Source organism: Lepus europaeus, chromosome 17 (assembly GCF_033115175.1).
Source record: "Lepus europaeus isolate LE1 chromosome 17, mLepTim1.pri, whole genome shotgun sequence".
NCBI lineage: Eukaryota > Metazoa > Chordata > Mammalia > Lagomorpha > Leporidae > Lepus > Lepus europaeus.
Window position 1 is genome coordinate 2322501 of NC_084843.1, and position 17896 is coordinate 2340396.

The following is a 17896-nucleotide window of genomic DNA, read 5'->3' on the forward strand; positions in this document are numbered from 1 at the left end:
TAACAGGCAAACGTGGTGCCGGGGCCTTTCCTGTCTTCCGTGTGCGTGTGTGTGTGCGCGTGTGTGTGTGTGTTTTAATGCCCGTAAGATGCTGCTGTTAACCCAGGCATGGAATGGGCTCCTTCTCTACCAACCCTCTGCTCCCCCAGCACCTCCACCAGCGCTGCACACGCAGACAGCTGCAAACGGAGGCGCCCGGCTGGGACTGGTTCGGGTGGGTCGGGGCTCCCCTGCCCGTGTAACGCGTGGAGCCATCTCCCTGACGGGCAGCGCGCTCTGGGCCGTCCTCCCCTGAGATCGCCCGTCTGCTTTTTCCTCTAGGAAGTGTTACTCAAGAGGGCCGCAGACCTCGTGGAAGCCTTGTACGGAATGCCTCACAACAACCAGGTGAGCGACTCGCCCGCCGGGGTGGCTGGCGGCCTGGGACGGCTTCACCGGGGCCTGGAGAGAGACCAGCTTCCTGATTCTTGCCCTTGCACCAGGTGTTCAAGTAGTGATTGGTCCATGCCAGGACCCAGAAGCAAAAGAGCCTGTTAGGGGCTCGAGGTGCACACCGGGCTCTCGGCTCTCGGCTCTTCCGGGCACAAGTCAGGGACAGTTTGGGTCTCTGGGCCCCAGGACTCCATGGAGCAGGTGCAGCGCGTCCTGACCTCCCCAAAGGAAGTTCTTTTCCTGTCCCAAAGTTGAGCTGAACCACAGCCGGGGCTGAGGGACAGTGAGGCCCATCAGAGAGCCAGAGGGGCGGCTGAGCTGGCCTCGGGGTGACGGGCACCCGTGCGTCCCCGCCCTAGGAGATCATCCTGAAGCGAGCGGCTGACATCGCCGAGGCCTTGTACAGCGTTCCCCGCAATCACAACCAGATCCCCACCCTGGGCAACACCCCTGCACACACAGGCATGATGGGCGTGAACTCCTTCAGCAGCCAGCTGGCCGTGAACGTGTCCGAGACGTCACAAGCCAATGACCAAGGTAGGCCGCAGCGTCCCTGGGCGCCCCCCCCCTTAGCTCCAGCAGCTGAGCGTGCCGGGAGCCCGGTGGGGATGCCCACAGTGGGCCCCTCTCCCCGCCAGTGCTGGGACGTGCGGCGGCAGCCCCCCTAGTCCCTCAGCCTCCTTCGATGACTCAGAGGTCGCTTCCCTCCAAAGACCGGGCTAGGCCGTGGGATAGCTGTGATGTAGGGAGCCAGTGGGAGCCTCCTTGCCAACGCCGTGTGCAGGGCTTTGGGGGCTGAGTCTGGGACGAGTCCCCGGGGAGGGGGTATCTCTGCCTTCCCTGCCCTGAGCTTCTGTGGGACCGTGACCCGGCCCACCGAGGTCACCGCACCTCGTGGCTTGAGCCGGCGACTTGAGACCGTTTCCCCTTTAAGACCCACGCAGGCAGCCAGCCGGGTGGGGAGACCCCGCCTCCCGCCCCCCCTCCACTCCTAGAAGGAGCACTGGTAGAGATGTGGGGAGTTGGGCCACAAACAAGCTGCCCCTGTCAGCCCTGGCATTTGAAGGTCTGTGAGGCTGAAAGTTCACGGCGCGTGGGGGCAGTGCGGGCCCGAGCTGCTGGTAATTGCGTCTAAGGAGAGCCGTGGAGGCGGCTGGCGCTTCGATCGGAGCGCGCTCGGGCCGCTGTCGAAGCCGACAGCCGGAGCGGGGCTGGCGTGACGAGGTTCTCCGAGCTGGCTAAGGGGAGAGCAGAGGGCACTCAGAAACGTTGAGTATAGGATACGGATTCTCGGGGAAGCCCCACCCCCACCCCAGGTGTCTGTCACTGATAATAACGTTATTTTTGGCCGGGGGGGGATTTCAACAGTCGGCTACAGTCGCAATACAAGCAGCGTGTCCCCGCGAGGATACGTCCCCAGCAGTACTCCCCAGCAGTCCAATTACAACACAGTCAGCACTAGCATGAATGGATATGGAAGTGGCGCCATGGCCAATCTAGGGGTCCCGGGCTCGCCTGGATTTCTTAATGGCTCCTCCGCTAACTCTCCCTACGGCAGTAAGTGTCTGTTTTTGTCACACGTCATCACGCACATTCATATTCACTACCAAGTCGAGTGTGTGCATTGCTTGGATGTTCTGTGCTGTGAGCTGCTGGGTAAAAGGAAGGGTGGCCCCAGAGGCTGGGCGTCCGAGTGGTGACCGCGGATTGACCCGAACGCGGGGGTCGGGACCCCACGGGGGCCGCCCCGTCGGGAGAGACACTCCGACCCCACAGCACTTGCCTGTTATCCAGAGTGGCCACGCCGGAAGCATGTGGTGTTGTGTCTTGTGGCGGGCCTGCGTGCCGTCCCGTGGTGCCGCACCACGGCTGCGTCCTGACCGTGTTTGCTTTGTTGCAGTAGTGCCGTCCAGCCCCACCATGGCAGCCTCTTCGGCCACCCTCCCTTCAAACTGTAGCGGCACACACGGCATTTTCTCATTCTCACCTGCCAATGTCATCTCCGCAGTGAAACAGAAGAGCGCCTTCGCGCCCGTGGTCCGGCCCCAGGCCTCCCCTCCCCCGTCCTGCACCAGCGCCAACGGGAACGGACTGCAAGGTGAGGCGGGCGCCTCCCCAGATGCCGCACGCCGCCCCGGCTTTGCATGCTGCTCTCCGGACCCCCACCCGCCAGGGCTGGAAAGGCCGTGTGTGCGCGCTGGGCCCCGACTGGTGCCGGGCTCCGCCTCCTGGTCCTGGCGGCCTCACGTGGGCAGACGGGAGCCTGGCGCTCACAGCCGGGCCTTTGCTCAGGCCGGCCCTTCTCGGGGCACAGCCCACGCGTGGCTCTCCTTACTCTAAGGCACGCTGGGTTGCCGTGCTGCGGCGGGGCCCCCTCTCGCGGTCACAAGGCTGAGCCTTGGTCCTCGACGCAGCCTGAGCGCGAGTCCAGGAGAGGGGCCGGGCGTCCAGACCTAGGGGGATGCATGTGCCATCGCAGGCTGCAGCCCCGTCTGTGGTTGGGAATCCGTTTTGCTAAGTGATTATCCTTCGAAGACGCAGGAGGGACAGGGGCCGGCCCCAGGGCGTGGGAGGCCCCATCTGGACACAGTTCTGCGTGGAAGGGTCCACGTGTGTTGGGCACCCAGCCCCTCTGGGCAGTGCAGGCTGCGAGTGGCCCTTGACGTGTGTGCCACGTGAAGCCACGTGGCTGCCCCGAGGCCTCGTGAGCTGGCACGTGGCTTCCCCATGCACGGGGCCACAGGCACTCGCATTAAGTGGCCGTTGTCTGGCCTCTTTCAGACACCACCTTTGGTATATGCTCCTCCCGGTGAAAGTCAAATCCAGTTTCTCCTTTAAAAAATGAATCCATTCCATCAGTATTTACTGAGCGCCTACTGTGTGCCAGGCTCTCTGCTGGGTGCCGAGGACGTAGCCGTGGAGAAGACAAACTGGCCCTTATGTGAAGTTGGTGCCATATTTCACTTTGATGAACTAATGCTCAAAAAAGGATCTGGAAAGGTATCAGTGATCTGAAATCATTGTCTTCACATCCATTAGTGTCAGAAGGGACGCCCAGGCCCCCAGGTGCTGCCACCGAGCCGGGGCCGCCGGCTCAGCAGGCAGGTGGTGAGGTGCCTGGGCCCTGCCCACTGCCCACGCACGTGGTGTCGCGGGCAGCCGAGAGCCGGTGCCACAGCGGCAGTGTGTACACACACAGGTCTTCCACACCATAAAAGTTGTAACGGTGAGTCGGAGATAAATTAATATTGTTGAAATTAATGAACTGAGAAATTGAAGCTCACATCACTACATGAACAAATGTATTAATATGTTATGCATAAATTAATGAGAGCCATCATTCTGACAAAAATTAAACAACAGTAGGGTTAAAAGATCCTCGGTGACATCCGTACCAGTTCGCGCGAGAGCCTCGCTGCACACTTGGCGGCCTCGCAGCACGGAGCCCGCCCTCTCGCTGCGTGTCCAGCGCAGGTGGGCCCCCGACTCACCGTTACAATTCAGAACCGTTAGCTGAAGCTGAAGGCAGAGGGGATGCCGGGGCTGGTCCGGCTGTCCCCTAGGGAGCCAGCAAGCCCTGGAGCCAGCCTCAGCTGGTCCCAGCAGTGACCGGGCCAGTGTCCAGTGTGTGGGGAGCAGCAGCCTGTTCCCGCAGGAGACGGTCAGGGGCTGGGGCCGCTGCCCAGGAGGGCTGCGGGGAGAGGGGCCGCGGGGGCTTCCGTCCCACGAAGTAGGTTTCCCATGCCCCAGGTGGGTTATCGGAGGCTGGTGCGGAGCCGCGCGTGGGCTGGGCTCGCTGGCGGTAACGGCTCTCCCCTCCTCTCTTGCAGCTATGTCTGGGCTGGTAGTCCCGCCCATGTGAGGGACGCCCAGCGGCAGGGGACGGACTTCAGGGGACACGCTTAGCATATGGGGACGGTGCTGGCGATCTTCGAGAGCAGCAGCAGCAGTCGAGACGCTACGAAAGACTTTGTTTAAAGATTTTATTTAAACTATTAAGAATCAACATGCAAACAACCTACTTGTTCATGAACAATTCCATTGTACTGACTGAACTTTTCTCATATTTTCACATTTCTCAGTCCTGGAGAATGAGAACAAAGCAACGCCTATTTTGTATAAAGTTTCTGACCCCGTCTTGGCTCTGTCTAGTACTTGCTATCTGTGTTGGGAGAATCTTCGTGAATGCACCATTTTGATGATCATGAAACACTGAGGAAAAATGCCTCCGGACATTTTTCTGTACTCATACTTAGATTCACAATGGTTGTGTATCTCTATAATGTGAAATATTTTTTTGTGGTGATACAAAGGGGGCCAAGGAGGTATGAGCCATCAGCCTGGAACAAGAGGATGACTATATGATTAGAAGCGGGGGTGGCGGGAGTGGGGAGGGTTTATCATTGCTTACCTTCATCTTCATGAAACGAAACTTTGTAACTTATTGTAGTTAGAAATTGTAACTTTGATATTGAATTCTCTTGCCTTCAACAAGCACACTGACAGAGAAAAAAAATGCTACTGTCTGTTGGTTCCAATTCTCACTGCTAGAGCTTCCTGGTAAGCAAGTTTGATCTGCAGCATTTTTTCCACTTTTGCTAGCACTATATACTATTGCATTCTTAGGCTACTGTGAGGTCTATGTTTCTTGTACCAGAAATTGTCCTTTTGACTTCTAGATCCCTCTTCCCTAATGTGTTTTGTATGTGGTTATAAAATTGTAGACTTTTGTGATTTTGCCAAAGTTGTAGCTAAATATTTATACACTTGTCTTGAATTTTTTTCAGATCCACTTAAATATTTAGAAAAAACAAGTTTTATTTCTTATGTGTCTTATAAGGGATAAAACGGCCTTCATTCAACCCTTTGTTTCCCATGAATACTTGCAGTTGCTAAGGGACTTTATTTTGTAACATATCAATTATAAATATTGTATTTATCTTTGAAATTTTGTACATTGCTTTTCCTGCCGGTTTCCTTTTCTCGTCGGTATTGGTTTTTGATCACGTCCTGGTGTTGTGATGGTCGGCAAGAGCGTTAGGCGAGTCGTCCCTCCGAGCTGTTTCGTTCAAGTGAACCACATCCCCCTTTCATTTGTACTTTCAGCGTTTGCTATTGTTTAGCCTTTCCGTCCTTTATTTTTTATTTTGAGGAAAAGTCAAATTCATTGTTTATTTTTATATTATTTTTAAGTTATCTGAACAAATACTTTTGAAAAAAAAAAAAAGTTTGTTGTATAGTCAACGAAGCGGTGCCCCCGGCTGTGACAAACCCTCGTAGACCCTGTGCATGTGGAGCGGCCGTGAGGCGGCAACACCGTCTGGGGCTGTGTCCTTTTTATTTTTTTGTAGAATGTAAAAAGTCATTTTAGCTGCCACCCATGACTTTGCCACATACATAGCTGAACTGTGTTTACTGGAAAATTCAGAGGCCTAAAGTTTAAAATAAAATTTACTTCTGATGTTTTAATTAAAACGTTTGCCACATTAACTTCTCTGATGCCTTAAAAGTGGACTTCTTCGGAAAAACAAACAAACAAACAAAACCTTTGTGCTGTTTTATCACGGGCTGACGCCACGATCGTCAGCCAGTGTTTCATTTGGAGATGTATGGTGTAAACACACCCACACACCCACACTCAACCCACACACAAGCAAAAGCACAAACCTGCTGTTCCGGTGTCGCTCCTGTCTGGTCCCTCCTGCTGCCTTCCACGCCTTCCCAGGCTCCTCCAGCGAGGTCTCCCGGGAGCCCGAGTCCATGCTGGTTTTTAATTTTTTAATGACACATTTTTGTGGTCCGATCCGATAGCACCGTCTGTACTTTCTAAACTGGAATGACCTCGCTCAGATATTGTGCCTGTTAGTGCCAAACCCACAGTGAGACCCAGGGGGTCAGTTGTCCACTGCACTCAATGCTTTGCAGACACAGCACAGTAAGCATTTCGCAAACCACAGCAGAAATCAAATTGAAAACAAAAAGGAGGGACTTCTACAAACTTTCTTGACAAAAATAACCATGCACAACTCGGAAAGGGTCCATTCAAGGGACTCAATAGAACGAGCAAACGCCGAGTCCCCAGCGCCCGGCAGCTCCCAGCCTGGCTCCGGGACGCTGCGCGTGCAGCCCCAGGAGGAGCCTGAGAAGTCGCTTTGGAACTACATCGCCTCCGTTTTATTTTGTGTACGCAAGGGTTTGCTCCACAGAAGAGCGCACCTGTCCACGTCAGAGCGTTTGCAGTTTCTTCATCCCCGCACTCGGTTTGTGTTGTAGAGTAGTCGATGCCCTCATGGCTTCATTGTCTCAGAATCGAGCGCTTCACTCAATGGTAGATTTTACTGTTAAAGACCCTACAATAAGATTGTTTTATCTGTACATTTTTTCAGATATTTAACTGTATAAAAATGTTCATTTTACACAATATTTAATTAAAGTATTTCTTGTCTGTGAATTTCACTTTTGGCCATCTTCTCTCTCTTGATTATTAAGACGACTGACTGAGCATGCTCAGGTTACAGTGGGGGTTTCATTTGCACACGCGGGGTTCCAGAGCTGTGTCTCTGTCCACATTCCACAGAGTGACCAGTTGGCCGTCTCACCTGCTTGGGGAAATGCAGCTGCCGGTCCCTGAGTTGGCTCAGACCCCAGAGGCGACCCCACTGCTGGGTCCACAGGCAGGCGAGCCGCAGCAGAACCAGGCGGGGTCGGGGGGTACCACTGCCCTCAGCTGTCCACCCCGCTGCCCCAGCCCCTTTGCAGCCGAGTGAGGGCGTGGCGAGTGGAAGGCTGCTGCACGGGTGGGCAGACGCCAGGGCGCTCGGGTGCCAGTGCCAGCTGAGGTCCGTCCTGAGCATCACCAGCACCAGCCCTGTGGCCCGCACCTGCTGGGTGTAGCCAGACGCACCCGGCAATCACGGAGCCGTGCCTGCCCGTCGGCTTCCTGGGTTCACGGTTTGCCCGTTGCATTTCGCTCAGTTTTTTCAGCTCGGCAGCGAGAAGCTGGGTCTGCGTGTTTTGGCTTGCAGCTCTGTAACACATACGCACAAGTGTGATCTAAATTAGCGCTCACAAATGTCTTAATTACTTGTTTTGCTGAGCAAAACAGGAAACAGTTATTCAAAACACAGAGAAACTTGTGAATGCCTTCTCCCGTCTAGGAAAATCAGGTTCCTTTGCATTCTGGCATCAGCCTTAAAGAGACAGCGGGACAGAGGCTGGGGCGCCCGCCTGCAGCCTGCCCGCTGCCGCACTAAGCCCCGGGCTCCTCTCCAAGCTGCCAGGGCTGGGCTGGGCGGAGTCCCCTCCTCGCCACCCAGAGCTCGCGCTGGGCGTGCCCAGCTCCCTTGCCGCTGCCTTGCAGGGCCCTGGGAGAGAGAACTTACTTCAGTCTGTTTCAAATCAGAAGAACTGCATTTTCTCTCGAAACGTACGCCAATCATTGTCGGGCTGTCTTTGAAGGTCTTTCGGGCTCTTAAAGATTATTCAAAGCACTTGAAATGGGCTTCAATCTAATGCCTCATTTCATTGCATTAAACAGCCTAGTTAATAAAGAATCGATATATTCAAAGGGCAAGGTTATCTTTTGTCTATAAGGGGTGGTGTCATTCTGAACCTTTTACAGTTCAAATGCTGAAAAAGACCTCATGAAATCCATAGCCATCAAGTGGGTCACCGGGAGCAGCCGGGCCCGGGCGCGGGCGGAAAGGCCGTCCCCAGCACAGCGCCGCCTTATCTCCTGGCTGGGGAACCCAAAGAAGGCACAAATGTCAATTTCTCATCACGAGGAGAGGCTGCGGCGTGATTTGCGGCGCGCTCCGGCCCCAGGAGCGCGGTCTCGGCCCCGCAGATCGGCAGCGCCGTTGATAACCGAGGTGTCGATACGCCGCGGAGCCCCTGCTCAATGCGAGTCCTTGTGCTCCCCGCTCGCTGGGCCGATCACGGGCCCTGATAACGGCACAGCTGCCAACGGACACCGCAGGTCGGCCCTCACAATTAATGCTGTGAATAAATCACACAAAAGACTTGGGGTGCTTTGTACTCGGTGAGACAATCCCCCGTTTTACCCTTCAAGGATTCCTTTTATGTGGGAATAAGGTTGCTTTTAATGAAATTTAAACTCATCAGAGGAAATCAAAAACCTCCAATCAGATTACAAATTGATTTCTTGGTCATTTGTCATGTCCCGGTGTAGAGCCGCAGGTTTCTCAGGGAGCGAGTTGCTGTTCCCAGGCTGGGAGCGAGTGTGGACATGGCTTCCCCTCCCCCGTGGCCTGGGGACAAGCAGGGGTCCTGACAGCTCTGACTCTGCCCGCCCCACTGGCCCCAGCAACCCGAGCCCACGATGGGCACAGGTCCCTCGGGCCCAGGGCCCTGGGCAGGGACCCCAGGTCTAGGCGCAGGTCCCGTGACGCCAGCAGGGGCACTTCTCTGGGACGTCCCAGGAAGTTGTGGTCAGTCTCTGCCCACCAGGCTGTGCCCTGTGCCACGCCAGCCTGCCTGCCTGCCGCACAGGAGGGGGGGTGGGGGTGGGGCACGGCCCCCACACACCTGGCATGTGATCTGGGGGCACAGCAAGCCCGGCCAACTCCTCCTGGGCCACGAGGTCTGGATCCGGCCTAAGCTGAAACGCTGGCCTGTGCAGAGCCCGCCCTGCCCCGGGCAGTGGCAGGATGGCCTCCCCGGGGCCCCCCGAGTCTTCCCAGAGCCATCCAAGGCAGTCAGCTCCACAGCCCAGAGGCTCTCCTGTGTTCCTAGGACGGGCGACATGTGCCTGCCCTCCTTGCCCGTGGACTGGGGCAGTGGCCAAGGCCCAGTGGCCAAGACCGGGAGCACACGTTCTGCTCAGAGCCTGCACCTCAGAGCGGGTCTCAGCGTGCGCTTCGTCCTTCTGGAAAAGACTGGGCCTGGGACAAGAGGAAGCGGCCACGGCTTCCAGGGGTGGCGAATGTCGTCTCTCAAGACTCCCCGGAGACCACTTTTTAAATGGAGACTCTACAGTGGGTAGAACGTTCTAGACATTGTCAGACAGCAGGTGCCCACCTCCACAGCCCGGATTGGGGTGAGGGGCAAGATGCTTCATTCACACCACCTCAGCGGGTCCTCCACAGTTTGGGAGGGGCTGGCTCTCCGCAGACAGGCGGTGAATCCTTCAAGGCCAAACACAGCCTCCCATCTCTGAACCCTGCCCCCCTTCCACCAACGGAGGCTTCAGATGTCTCCAGGAATTGAAAATGAGAGAGAGAGAGGCCATCGGGATGCAGGCCAGGAGAGAAAGCCTGCTTTCCTGGAAAACCAGCAGCTCCCGGCGCCCGGCTTGGAGGACGCAACTCAGCCGAGGCCGCCTGCACAGGCTGAGGTGGAAACCGGGCTCAGGATGGCCCCAGCCAACGGCACAGCAGGTGCCCAAAGCGGGGGGAGCTTGTTTCCCTGGGACCTGCACCAGCACGAGGGGCTCTGACGAGTCTGTGTTTTCCCACCCACCCCCTTGGGTCAGCGTGCAGTGCACACACGGGCTGGCAGGACCCTCCCGCTCTCAGCGCGGGCAGGGGCATGGGGTGGGGGCACTGAGCCAGTCCCAGCTTGCAGGGGTGCAGCCACCGAGGTGTGAGAGGGAGGGGCTTCCCGGTTGCCCAGAGAGGGCCCAGTGCACATGTGCCTCTGCTCCCGCTGGCAGGATGGGGGAGGACAGGACACGAGAGGGGGACACAGGAGGACTGGCGAGTTTAGGGGGACAGCCAGGAAGAGTGACAGCAGTCAGGTGCTGGTGAAGAAAGAAGGGGGGGCGGGAGGCACAGGAGTGTCTCTCACAAGCTTCCCCGGCCCACCACCCCAGCATTGGCAGGTCCGAGCAATCGGCCTTTGTGCAGCTCCCTCAGCCGGCAAGGGGGCCTGGCTCTATGGCTCAGACGAAACCTGAACTTGCATTTCCACCTAGAAGGAACCACGTGTCTCACTGCCTCAGGCCATCTTCATGGGACCAGAACACAGGGCTGGCGTGGGGGTGGAGCCACTGTTAGAGAAAAGATCCTTGCAACAGTTACAGGGGTTTGCATGCTTGATATACAATGAGCTTTGGCAAACCTCTAAGACTTGGATACCACAGAGAAAACAGGAAAATTCAGTGAATTCACGGAGAACCCAAGAGGTGAGCAGGGAGCTTAGGAACTGATGTCCAATCTCACTTAAAAATGCCTGCAAATTAAAAGAAAGATGAATGTTTTTGCCTATTAAATTAGGTGATATTTTCCTTAGAAGCTATTATTTGATGTGGTTGGTGGAGGGGTGGGCACTCAGAATGAGCAGTGGAGTGAATCCACCCAGCCCTCCTGAAGTCAATCTGATTTCCTGCCGAGAGACTCAAAACCTGTTCACGCACTAGCGACCCACTGCCGGGAATCCACTCGAGGAAATCACCAGTGAGGACGTGAGACTGAGTACAGGGCTTGTTCAACGATGGCACCGTCACGCGCATCGCTGACACTGTGAGGAGCAGGCTCTTGAAGGAGCCTAACAGACCGGGAACCACCGACGACACAAAACCGAGCGAAGCCAGCAGGCGCTGTGCTGCGACCTGATTCAGGTTTTTGACCTCCAGGGACACGGAGAGCGAGGAGGAAACGTAATCTGAACCAAGCGCACTCAGGAGCTCGGCAAAATCAACAGCTGCTGGGTCTGAGAGGTCAAAGCTCACCGTTCCACTCACGTTTCCCAAGACTTCTGCCAAGTGTCCTAGAGAACACGGCTCCCGGCGCGTGTCAGCGTCTCTCCCGTGCCCTCGCGGTGCAGGGGGCAGGGCGGGCAGCACCCATCGCAGTGGCCCAGGACGTAAGTGCTGCAGGGCCGTGCACAGCCTGAGCGGGGCTCACGCGGTGGCAGGAGGGCAGAGGCCAGGTGCGGAAGCTGATCGGCTCCCAAACACCGCAGGATGGCGTGCAGACCAGGGCCACGCATCTGAGGGCCACGTTCCGCAACATCCAGCCAAATTCCTGGCCCTGCACTTCCTGGCATCCCTCCGGGGCCTCTCCTAACTTCTCTCTTACTTGAACTCCTTTGAGGAAGCTTCTGTTGCCTGCAACTGAGTAACTACCGACCAGATGACTCCGGGAGAAAAAGGATTTTAAAACTGGCATTATGAGAAAGCCCCGAAGAATGTACAAAGTCTTAGATTTAATAAGTGAATCTAGGAAGACCGATTCATGCATGCGCAAGATGCAGCAGTATTTCTACACTAACTAGCAATTAGTAATGGAATTATTAAAACGATACATCGTCGTAACTGCAAACACCCAGCCCCAAGGAAGAAAGCTGTGGGGGTGCTGCAGGCTGTGTGCCCCACAACCACGAGGTGCCCAGGGAGAGGCTGTGACATCGGAATAAATGGAGGGACATACCATGTTCATGGACTGGGAAACCACTGCTGGGAACACGCCAGTTCTCCTAACCGGACCCAGTTCCAGTGGGTGCCTTTCTTGAAGCTGACAAACTGGGACTCACATTGTCTCGTAGCAGGTTAACCTGTCACCTGTGACACTGGCATTCACATGGGTGCTGCTTTGTGTTCTGGCTGCTCCCTTCTAACACACCTGGGAAAGCAGTAGAAGATGGCCCAAGTGTGTGGGCCCCTGCACCCATGTGGGAGACCAGATGAAGCTTCTGGCTTTGGAGCAGCCCAGCCCTGGCTGTTGCAGCCATCTGGGAGTGAACCAGCAGATGGAAGGTCTCTAACTCTGCCTTTCAGATAAGTAAAGCTTAAAAAAAGTGGAAACTGACAAACAGACTGAAAATTATGTGGAAATGAAAATGATTTAAGGAGCTGAGGCCATGCTGATGGAGACAGAAACTGGACAAGTTGAACTTCCCCAACCCCGACTTCCCATGGGCCACACTGACCAAGGCACCTGGTACTGGAACAGAACAAACCAAGCAGATAGAGCCCAGACTCGCATGGCTGGGACCCTGCAGAGCCACGGGCAAGGGTGCTCCCTGCAACAAAGCGGGGTGGAGCGAAGTGGACACGACCTGATACTAAATGTAGTGACTGCCCCGACCACGTGAAGGCCGGGTCCCCAGCTCCAACGTGCAGAGGGACGGTGTTCAGACAGAGGGTACAGCAGGCGTGAAAGCAACGCTAAGAGGACGCTGGGACCGAGCAGCAAGCCAGAGCCCAGAGGACCGCTCTGCCCCGCCTGGCAGGAGGGGCAGGGCCGCCAAGGGGAAGAACGCAGCCCGCAGCGGAGTCCTTGCTGCTGCAGACCTGCCCCCTTGGGTGACATCCACGCTGTGGACAGAGTGGGGGCCCCACCCGGGCCAGCAGGACGTGGCCAAAGGACCAGCGACCTCGGGGGATGGCTGCTCCGAAGCATTCCTGTGGTGTGATTATCGAACGGTCTAAGCTGGTGGGCACCACGGCTGGTAAGTCGGTAGGTGACGGCCAGACCAGCCGCGGGTCCCAGGCCGCCCTCGCAGGGTCGCAGTGGGCTTCTTTGCCGGAACTGGCGAGCAGAGTTCGCATGGGATTTCCTGGGCTCAGAGTAACTACGACAGTCTCAGAAAAGGCGAACAGCCTCAGACAACTCGGCTTCGCGATTCAACACTTACTACAAAGCAACGGTCACCAAGACAGGTGTGCCACTCCAGCCTGGCAAATGATGAAACCAGCTCCAGGCAGGTGGAGCCGCCTGCCACTGGCTGGACCGTCGGTGGCTGTGGGAGCAGATGGACCTCAGGCAGGTCAGTGGGATACATCAGAGGTCCACAAATACACTTGGGTGTCCACGGTCAGCTGGCCTTCAGCAAGGGTGCCACGGCCATTGCATGGGCACACAGTTGTCTCCTTGACAACAGATACAGGGACAATGGATGGCCACAAGCAAAACTGGACATCTGCTTGTGCCACGTACAAAAATTAACCCCAAGTCGGGTTAGAGATCTGGCTGTAAGAGACCACAAAGCTCTTACAACGACACACAGGTGTCTCAGGTATCTCATCACAACCTAGGGTTTGACAAGAAATACCCAGAAATGAGGCAATTTTACCCAACACGCCGGGCGTGTGACACCAGAGCCCAAGCCTCAGAGGGAAAGGAGGAGAACTGACCTCATCAACTCAAAGCTCCTTTGCTGCAAAGACATCACCGAGAAGGGGAGCGCACCCCACACAGCGGGAGCAGCCGCTTGCACACCACGCGCGGGCCGCGCATCCCGAATCCGAGCGTCTGAGTGCTCACAGGACAACACCTCACACGACAGGTGACCGTCGGGATGCAGGCACAGCACACACACACACTCGAATAGGGCAGCCAGAGGCCTGTGCGCAGGCTGGACACACGGCCCGCGGCGTCGCCACGGCGCCCCCACACACACTGCTCACTGTGTTTTCCCTTTATTCTCCGCTCTGTGGTGTAACGATGTTGTTGAAAATGTCACAAGGCCTGTGGGCATCCCAACATCTGAAAACGTCTCAAATCCAAGACACTTCTGGTCCCGAGCACTTCGGATACGAGCTGCTCAACCTGCGTCTGATAAGGACTTCTACCAAGAAGTAAAGAACTCACAAAGTAATACTGGAAGGACAACTCCACTTACAAATGGGCAAACGGCCCAAAGACATTTCCTCAAGGAAGGTACACAAATTGCCGATATGCACAGAAGATTCTCAGCACCGTCAGTCACGCAAGTCCAGACCACGGGACGTGCGTGGCCCCCAGGAGGGCAGGCAGGGGCACAGAGCCAGGGCACCAGCACTGCGGGCGACGGGGAGGACTCAGACCCTCCCACGCCGCTGCTGCCGCTCTGGGAAATGATCTAGCCCTCCCTCCAATGCTCCAAACGCAGGGCCCAGAGTTCCCAATCCTGGAGAAAGGGAGGGTGCACGTCCACACAGCAAGTCCTCACTTGTGACAGCTGAAATGTCTAAACTGCCCAAACACGAGAGACCAAGGAGGGCTGTGGAAGAAACCGGCACAGAACCACACGTGGCAGGACCCCGGGTACCAGCCAGGGTTCCGCGGGTGGGACAGAACACAGGCTGAGTCCATAATGAAAAGTGGTTTGACTCACGGTTCTCGAAGTACGCGGTCTAGGGCCCTCATCTGGCAGTCCTGGGGGCTGGGGGCGGACCTCAGTGGCTGTGGACAGGGAGCAGGTGTGTCTGTCGGTGCGCCACTGTGTGCGGCTTCTCCCTGTGCGTATGAAGCCACCAAGGTTCCAGCAGGTGCACCGCCTTAATGACCCAGTTCGAGGCGATGCTTCCCAAAGGCCCTGCCCCAAGACCTTGGGACCCAGCTTCCGTTCTGAGTGCCAGTAACCCAACAGCACCTGCAGGAGTTTGGAAATTGGAGGCACAGTAGCTCCCTCTTGGGAAACACCATAGACAAGAAGTGGGCGGGCTCCTCGGGGCTGGGGTCCGCTGGGACCATGAGGGCGTGGGCCTCTCCTGGAGGAGACAAAACTGGTGGGTGTGACAGCGGCCAAGGTGCCGGCTGCCCGGAGCACTGAATTCCACATGAGCTGGCGAATCGCATGTGAATTACTTCTCATTAAAGCTGTCGTAAAACAGTCCTGTGGTTTTATCAAAGTATAAAAATGGGAGGTTATTTTGCGAGAAGAACGATTCTGAAGAACTTCTGGTGTTCTGAGGAGACTGTATTTTCCAGGCGGATGCTGCTGGACCCAGCGTGAGCCCCTGGGGGGCACAAAGGGGTCCAAGGCCTCCTGAGCCCTTCCCTGGCTTCCCAGGAGGGCTGGTGCTGTCCACATCTCAGCAGGGGAAGAAGGTGCCTTGACAGCCCCCCAGGCAGTGCCATGCCCAGGCCCATGGGGTGCAGACCGTGGTCTGACAGCCGCCTGGGGCGAGGCCAGTGCAGGCAAAGGCCATGGCGTGGGGGAGGCCGCCCAGCCCTTGGTGGAGGGTGTGCACACAGACTTCTCCTAAAGGCTCACTTCTGAAGTTCAAGTTTTCTGAAAGGCAAAACCAAAAATAAAATAAAAAAACCCTCAAGATGGCTTTTAAAAGGTTTTTCATTTGGGACCGAAGCTGTGGTATAGAGGGTAAAGCATTGCCTGTGACACCAATATCTTCTATGGCGTCGATTTGTGTCCCCGCTGCTCCACTGCCGATACAGCTCCCTGCTAGTGCACCTGGGGAAGCAGCAGCAGATGACCCAAGGGTCCCCACCGCCCATGTGGGAGACCTGGGTGAAGCTCCTGGCTCTGGCCCAGCTCAGCCCTGGCCCTTGCAGCCACTGGGGAGTGAACCAGCGGAGGGAGTAACCCTGCCTTTCGAGTGAATGATAAACCCCGAACATTCCAGAACACTCATTCCTACCATTCTAAACACATTATTTTGCTCTTCAAGTTTCTTAAAATTTGCTCTCCCTTTACCTTGGAAACCACGAATGCTGGTGGACTGCACACTTGCCCTGAGCCACACTGGGACTTCCTGGGCAGGGAGCAGCTGCCCTGGGCCTGGTTCTTGGCTTCTTCCCAAGTCAGCTCTCGGTGGGCACAGCAGCCGGAGGTCCATTTCACTGCAGCCCAGGGGCCCTGCCAGTGGCTGGTCACGTACGGCACCCAGCCCACGCCTCCCTCCCTGGCTGGCTCCCTCTGCTCCTGCCATCTTGCCCCTCTCTTACTCTCTCTGGAACTCCCTCCTGTGCAGGGCTGTGGTCCCCAGCTCAGACCTTCCCCTTCCCAGAGACACGTCCCTGCCTGCCTGAGATCGCACCCACGCCAGCACGCACTTACGCCATGTAATGTGGTATAGGCTTTACCGCGTCAACACCTGTGCCTTCTCCATGTGCGAACGCCAGCCTCCTGGGGGCAGGCCGGTGTGCTGGGGTTGCAGCTGCAGCCGGGCGCCACACCTGTGCAATCCAAGTCTTCAACCAAGGCCGGGTTCTTCGCCCAGGGCCCGAGAACCTGACCAGGAAACACGGACGCACCCTTCCTAACTGGCTGCTACGCCCTGCGGCATCTCCTTCCTTGCCAAGGCCACGGTCACGTTGGCAGTGCCAGGGAGGGGCTGCAGGCAGCTTGCCAGCTTGTTTAGGGTTATCATGCCTGATAATTAGCAGACCTGTTCTGGATCTTGTTATGTAACACATTCACAATAGAGCATTAAGTAATAAAACAATCCAATAAACTCATAATAAAGTATAAGATATTTTCAGGCAGAATTAATTTTCCGTGTGATCCTCCACGCCTTGCTTTGTGCATTTGAAGACAGGTGAGGGAAGAGTCCACAGCGTCTGTAATCGCACCCAGAGCCCAGGGCACAGGGGAGCCCAAGGGCCCTGGCCCAAGGCACCTGCTGCTGGTTCACCAGCCCCTGTGTCGGCCTGTTAAGACTCCGGGTTTTTATAATCCAGTATGGGTTTGCTCTATGGTACAGCTTTTATTAGTTTATAATATACAAGAGGACTTCAAAAAGTTCAAGGAAAATACGCATTGGATAAAGCTGCTCCTGGGTTCCTAAATTCTTTTGTACCAAACTTAACCTTTTTTTAAAGGTTTTTTGTTTTTTTGTTTTTTTTTTTTTTCAGAGTGAGACACACACACACCCAGACACAGATCTGCTGACTCGTTCCCTAAATGCCCTCAAAGACAGGAGTGGGAGCCAGGAGCCCAGTCCTGGTCTCCCACGTGGCTTGCGGGAACCACTACTGTAGCCTCCCACGGCCCACATCAGTAGGAGGCTGGACTTGGGGTGGAACCCAGGTGTGCAACTAAATTTTCCTTTCGGTTTCCTATTTTCCTTGAACTTTCCTGAAGTACTTGTGCACACCTCTCCAAGAAAGGAAAGTCTCCTGCCTCCCTGCCGCCCGTCTGCACGGGGACCATGGGGGTTTCCAGACGTCAGCCCCGCCCTGCGTGTGGAGGCCCCGCTGAGGGCCAAGCCCCGAGCCAGAAGACCGGCATTACAGACGAATCATCTGCTGTCTTCTTACTTCCTTTAATCCAGGATTATTGTAAAAAATGAAGCCATGAAGCCGTGCTGGGGGAAGGTTAATCCTCATCTCACTCGCCTGAACCTGCTCCCTCCCAGGCAGACGCTCGGTACCTGGGCTGTCAGCCGGGGAAGACTTTATAGGCAGGACAAGCCTGCATGCTGAACCCCACTCGGTTCTCAGCCTGCAACCCCGTGCCCGGTGCCAGCTCCCTCCTTCCCGTGTGTGGAATAATAGCCCATCACACAGACAGCGCAGCCATCAACCCAGTCCCTCGTTGGAAGTTTTCATATTCTCTGCTAGGAAAACAGTGTGTAGGTCACAAATAAGGAGAAAATGAGCATTTAGAGGATAACGCGTACCAGGAAATACCACGTACAACGGCAGCACGATATCAAATATCAATAAACTGAATAAAGTCATTCAAGACTGATAAACTGAAATAAACCACCAAACGTAGTTGAGAAAAAACTTTCAAAGACCTAACTAATCAGAGGGGTGGCCACATTCCCGGACTG

At 55.9% G+C, this 17896-nt stretch overlaps 1 protein-coding gene across 10 annotated transcripts in view; it reads left to right on the forward strand.

Annotated features, from left to right (window-relative positions):
* Positions 1–6875, forward strand: part of EBF3 (EBF transcription factor 3) — a 130263-nt gene extending 123388 nt beyond the window's left edge. For 2 of the 10 annotated variants that reach the window (XM_062214475.1, XM_062214477.1), the window contains exons 12-17: positions 322–387; positions 792–969; positions 1801–1989; positions 2333–2530; positions 3320–3432; positions 4263–6875. In XM_062214475.1, the coding sequence (XP_062070459.1) occupies positions 322–387; positions 792–969; positions 1801–1989; positions 2333–2530; positions 3320–3432; positions 4263–4280 (762 nt within the window). In that variant the 3' untranslated portion in view covers positions 4281–6875. The remainder of the gene's footprint in view (positions 1–321; positions 388–791; positions 970–1800; positions 1990–2332; positions 2531–3319; positions 3433–4262) is intronic. The other 8 variants (XM_062214480.1, XM_062214482.1, XM_062214478.1 and 5 more) reach the window with 5 other exon arrangements.
* The last annotated feature ends 11021 nt before the right edge of the window (positions 6876–17896 follow it).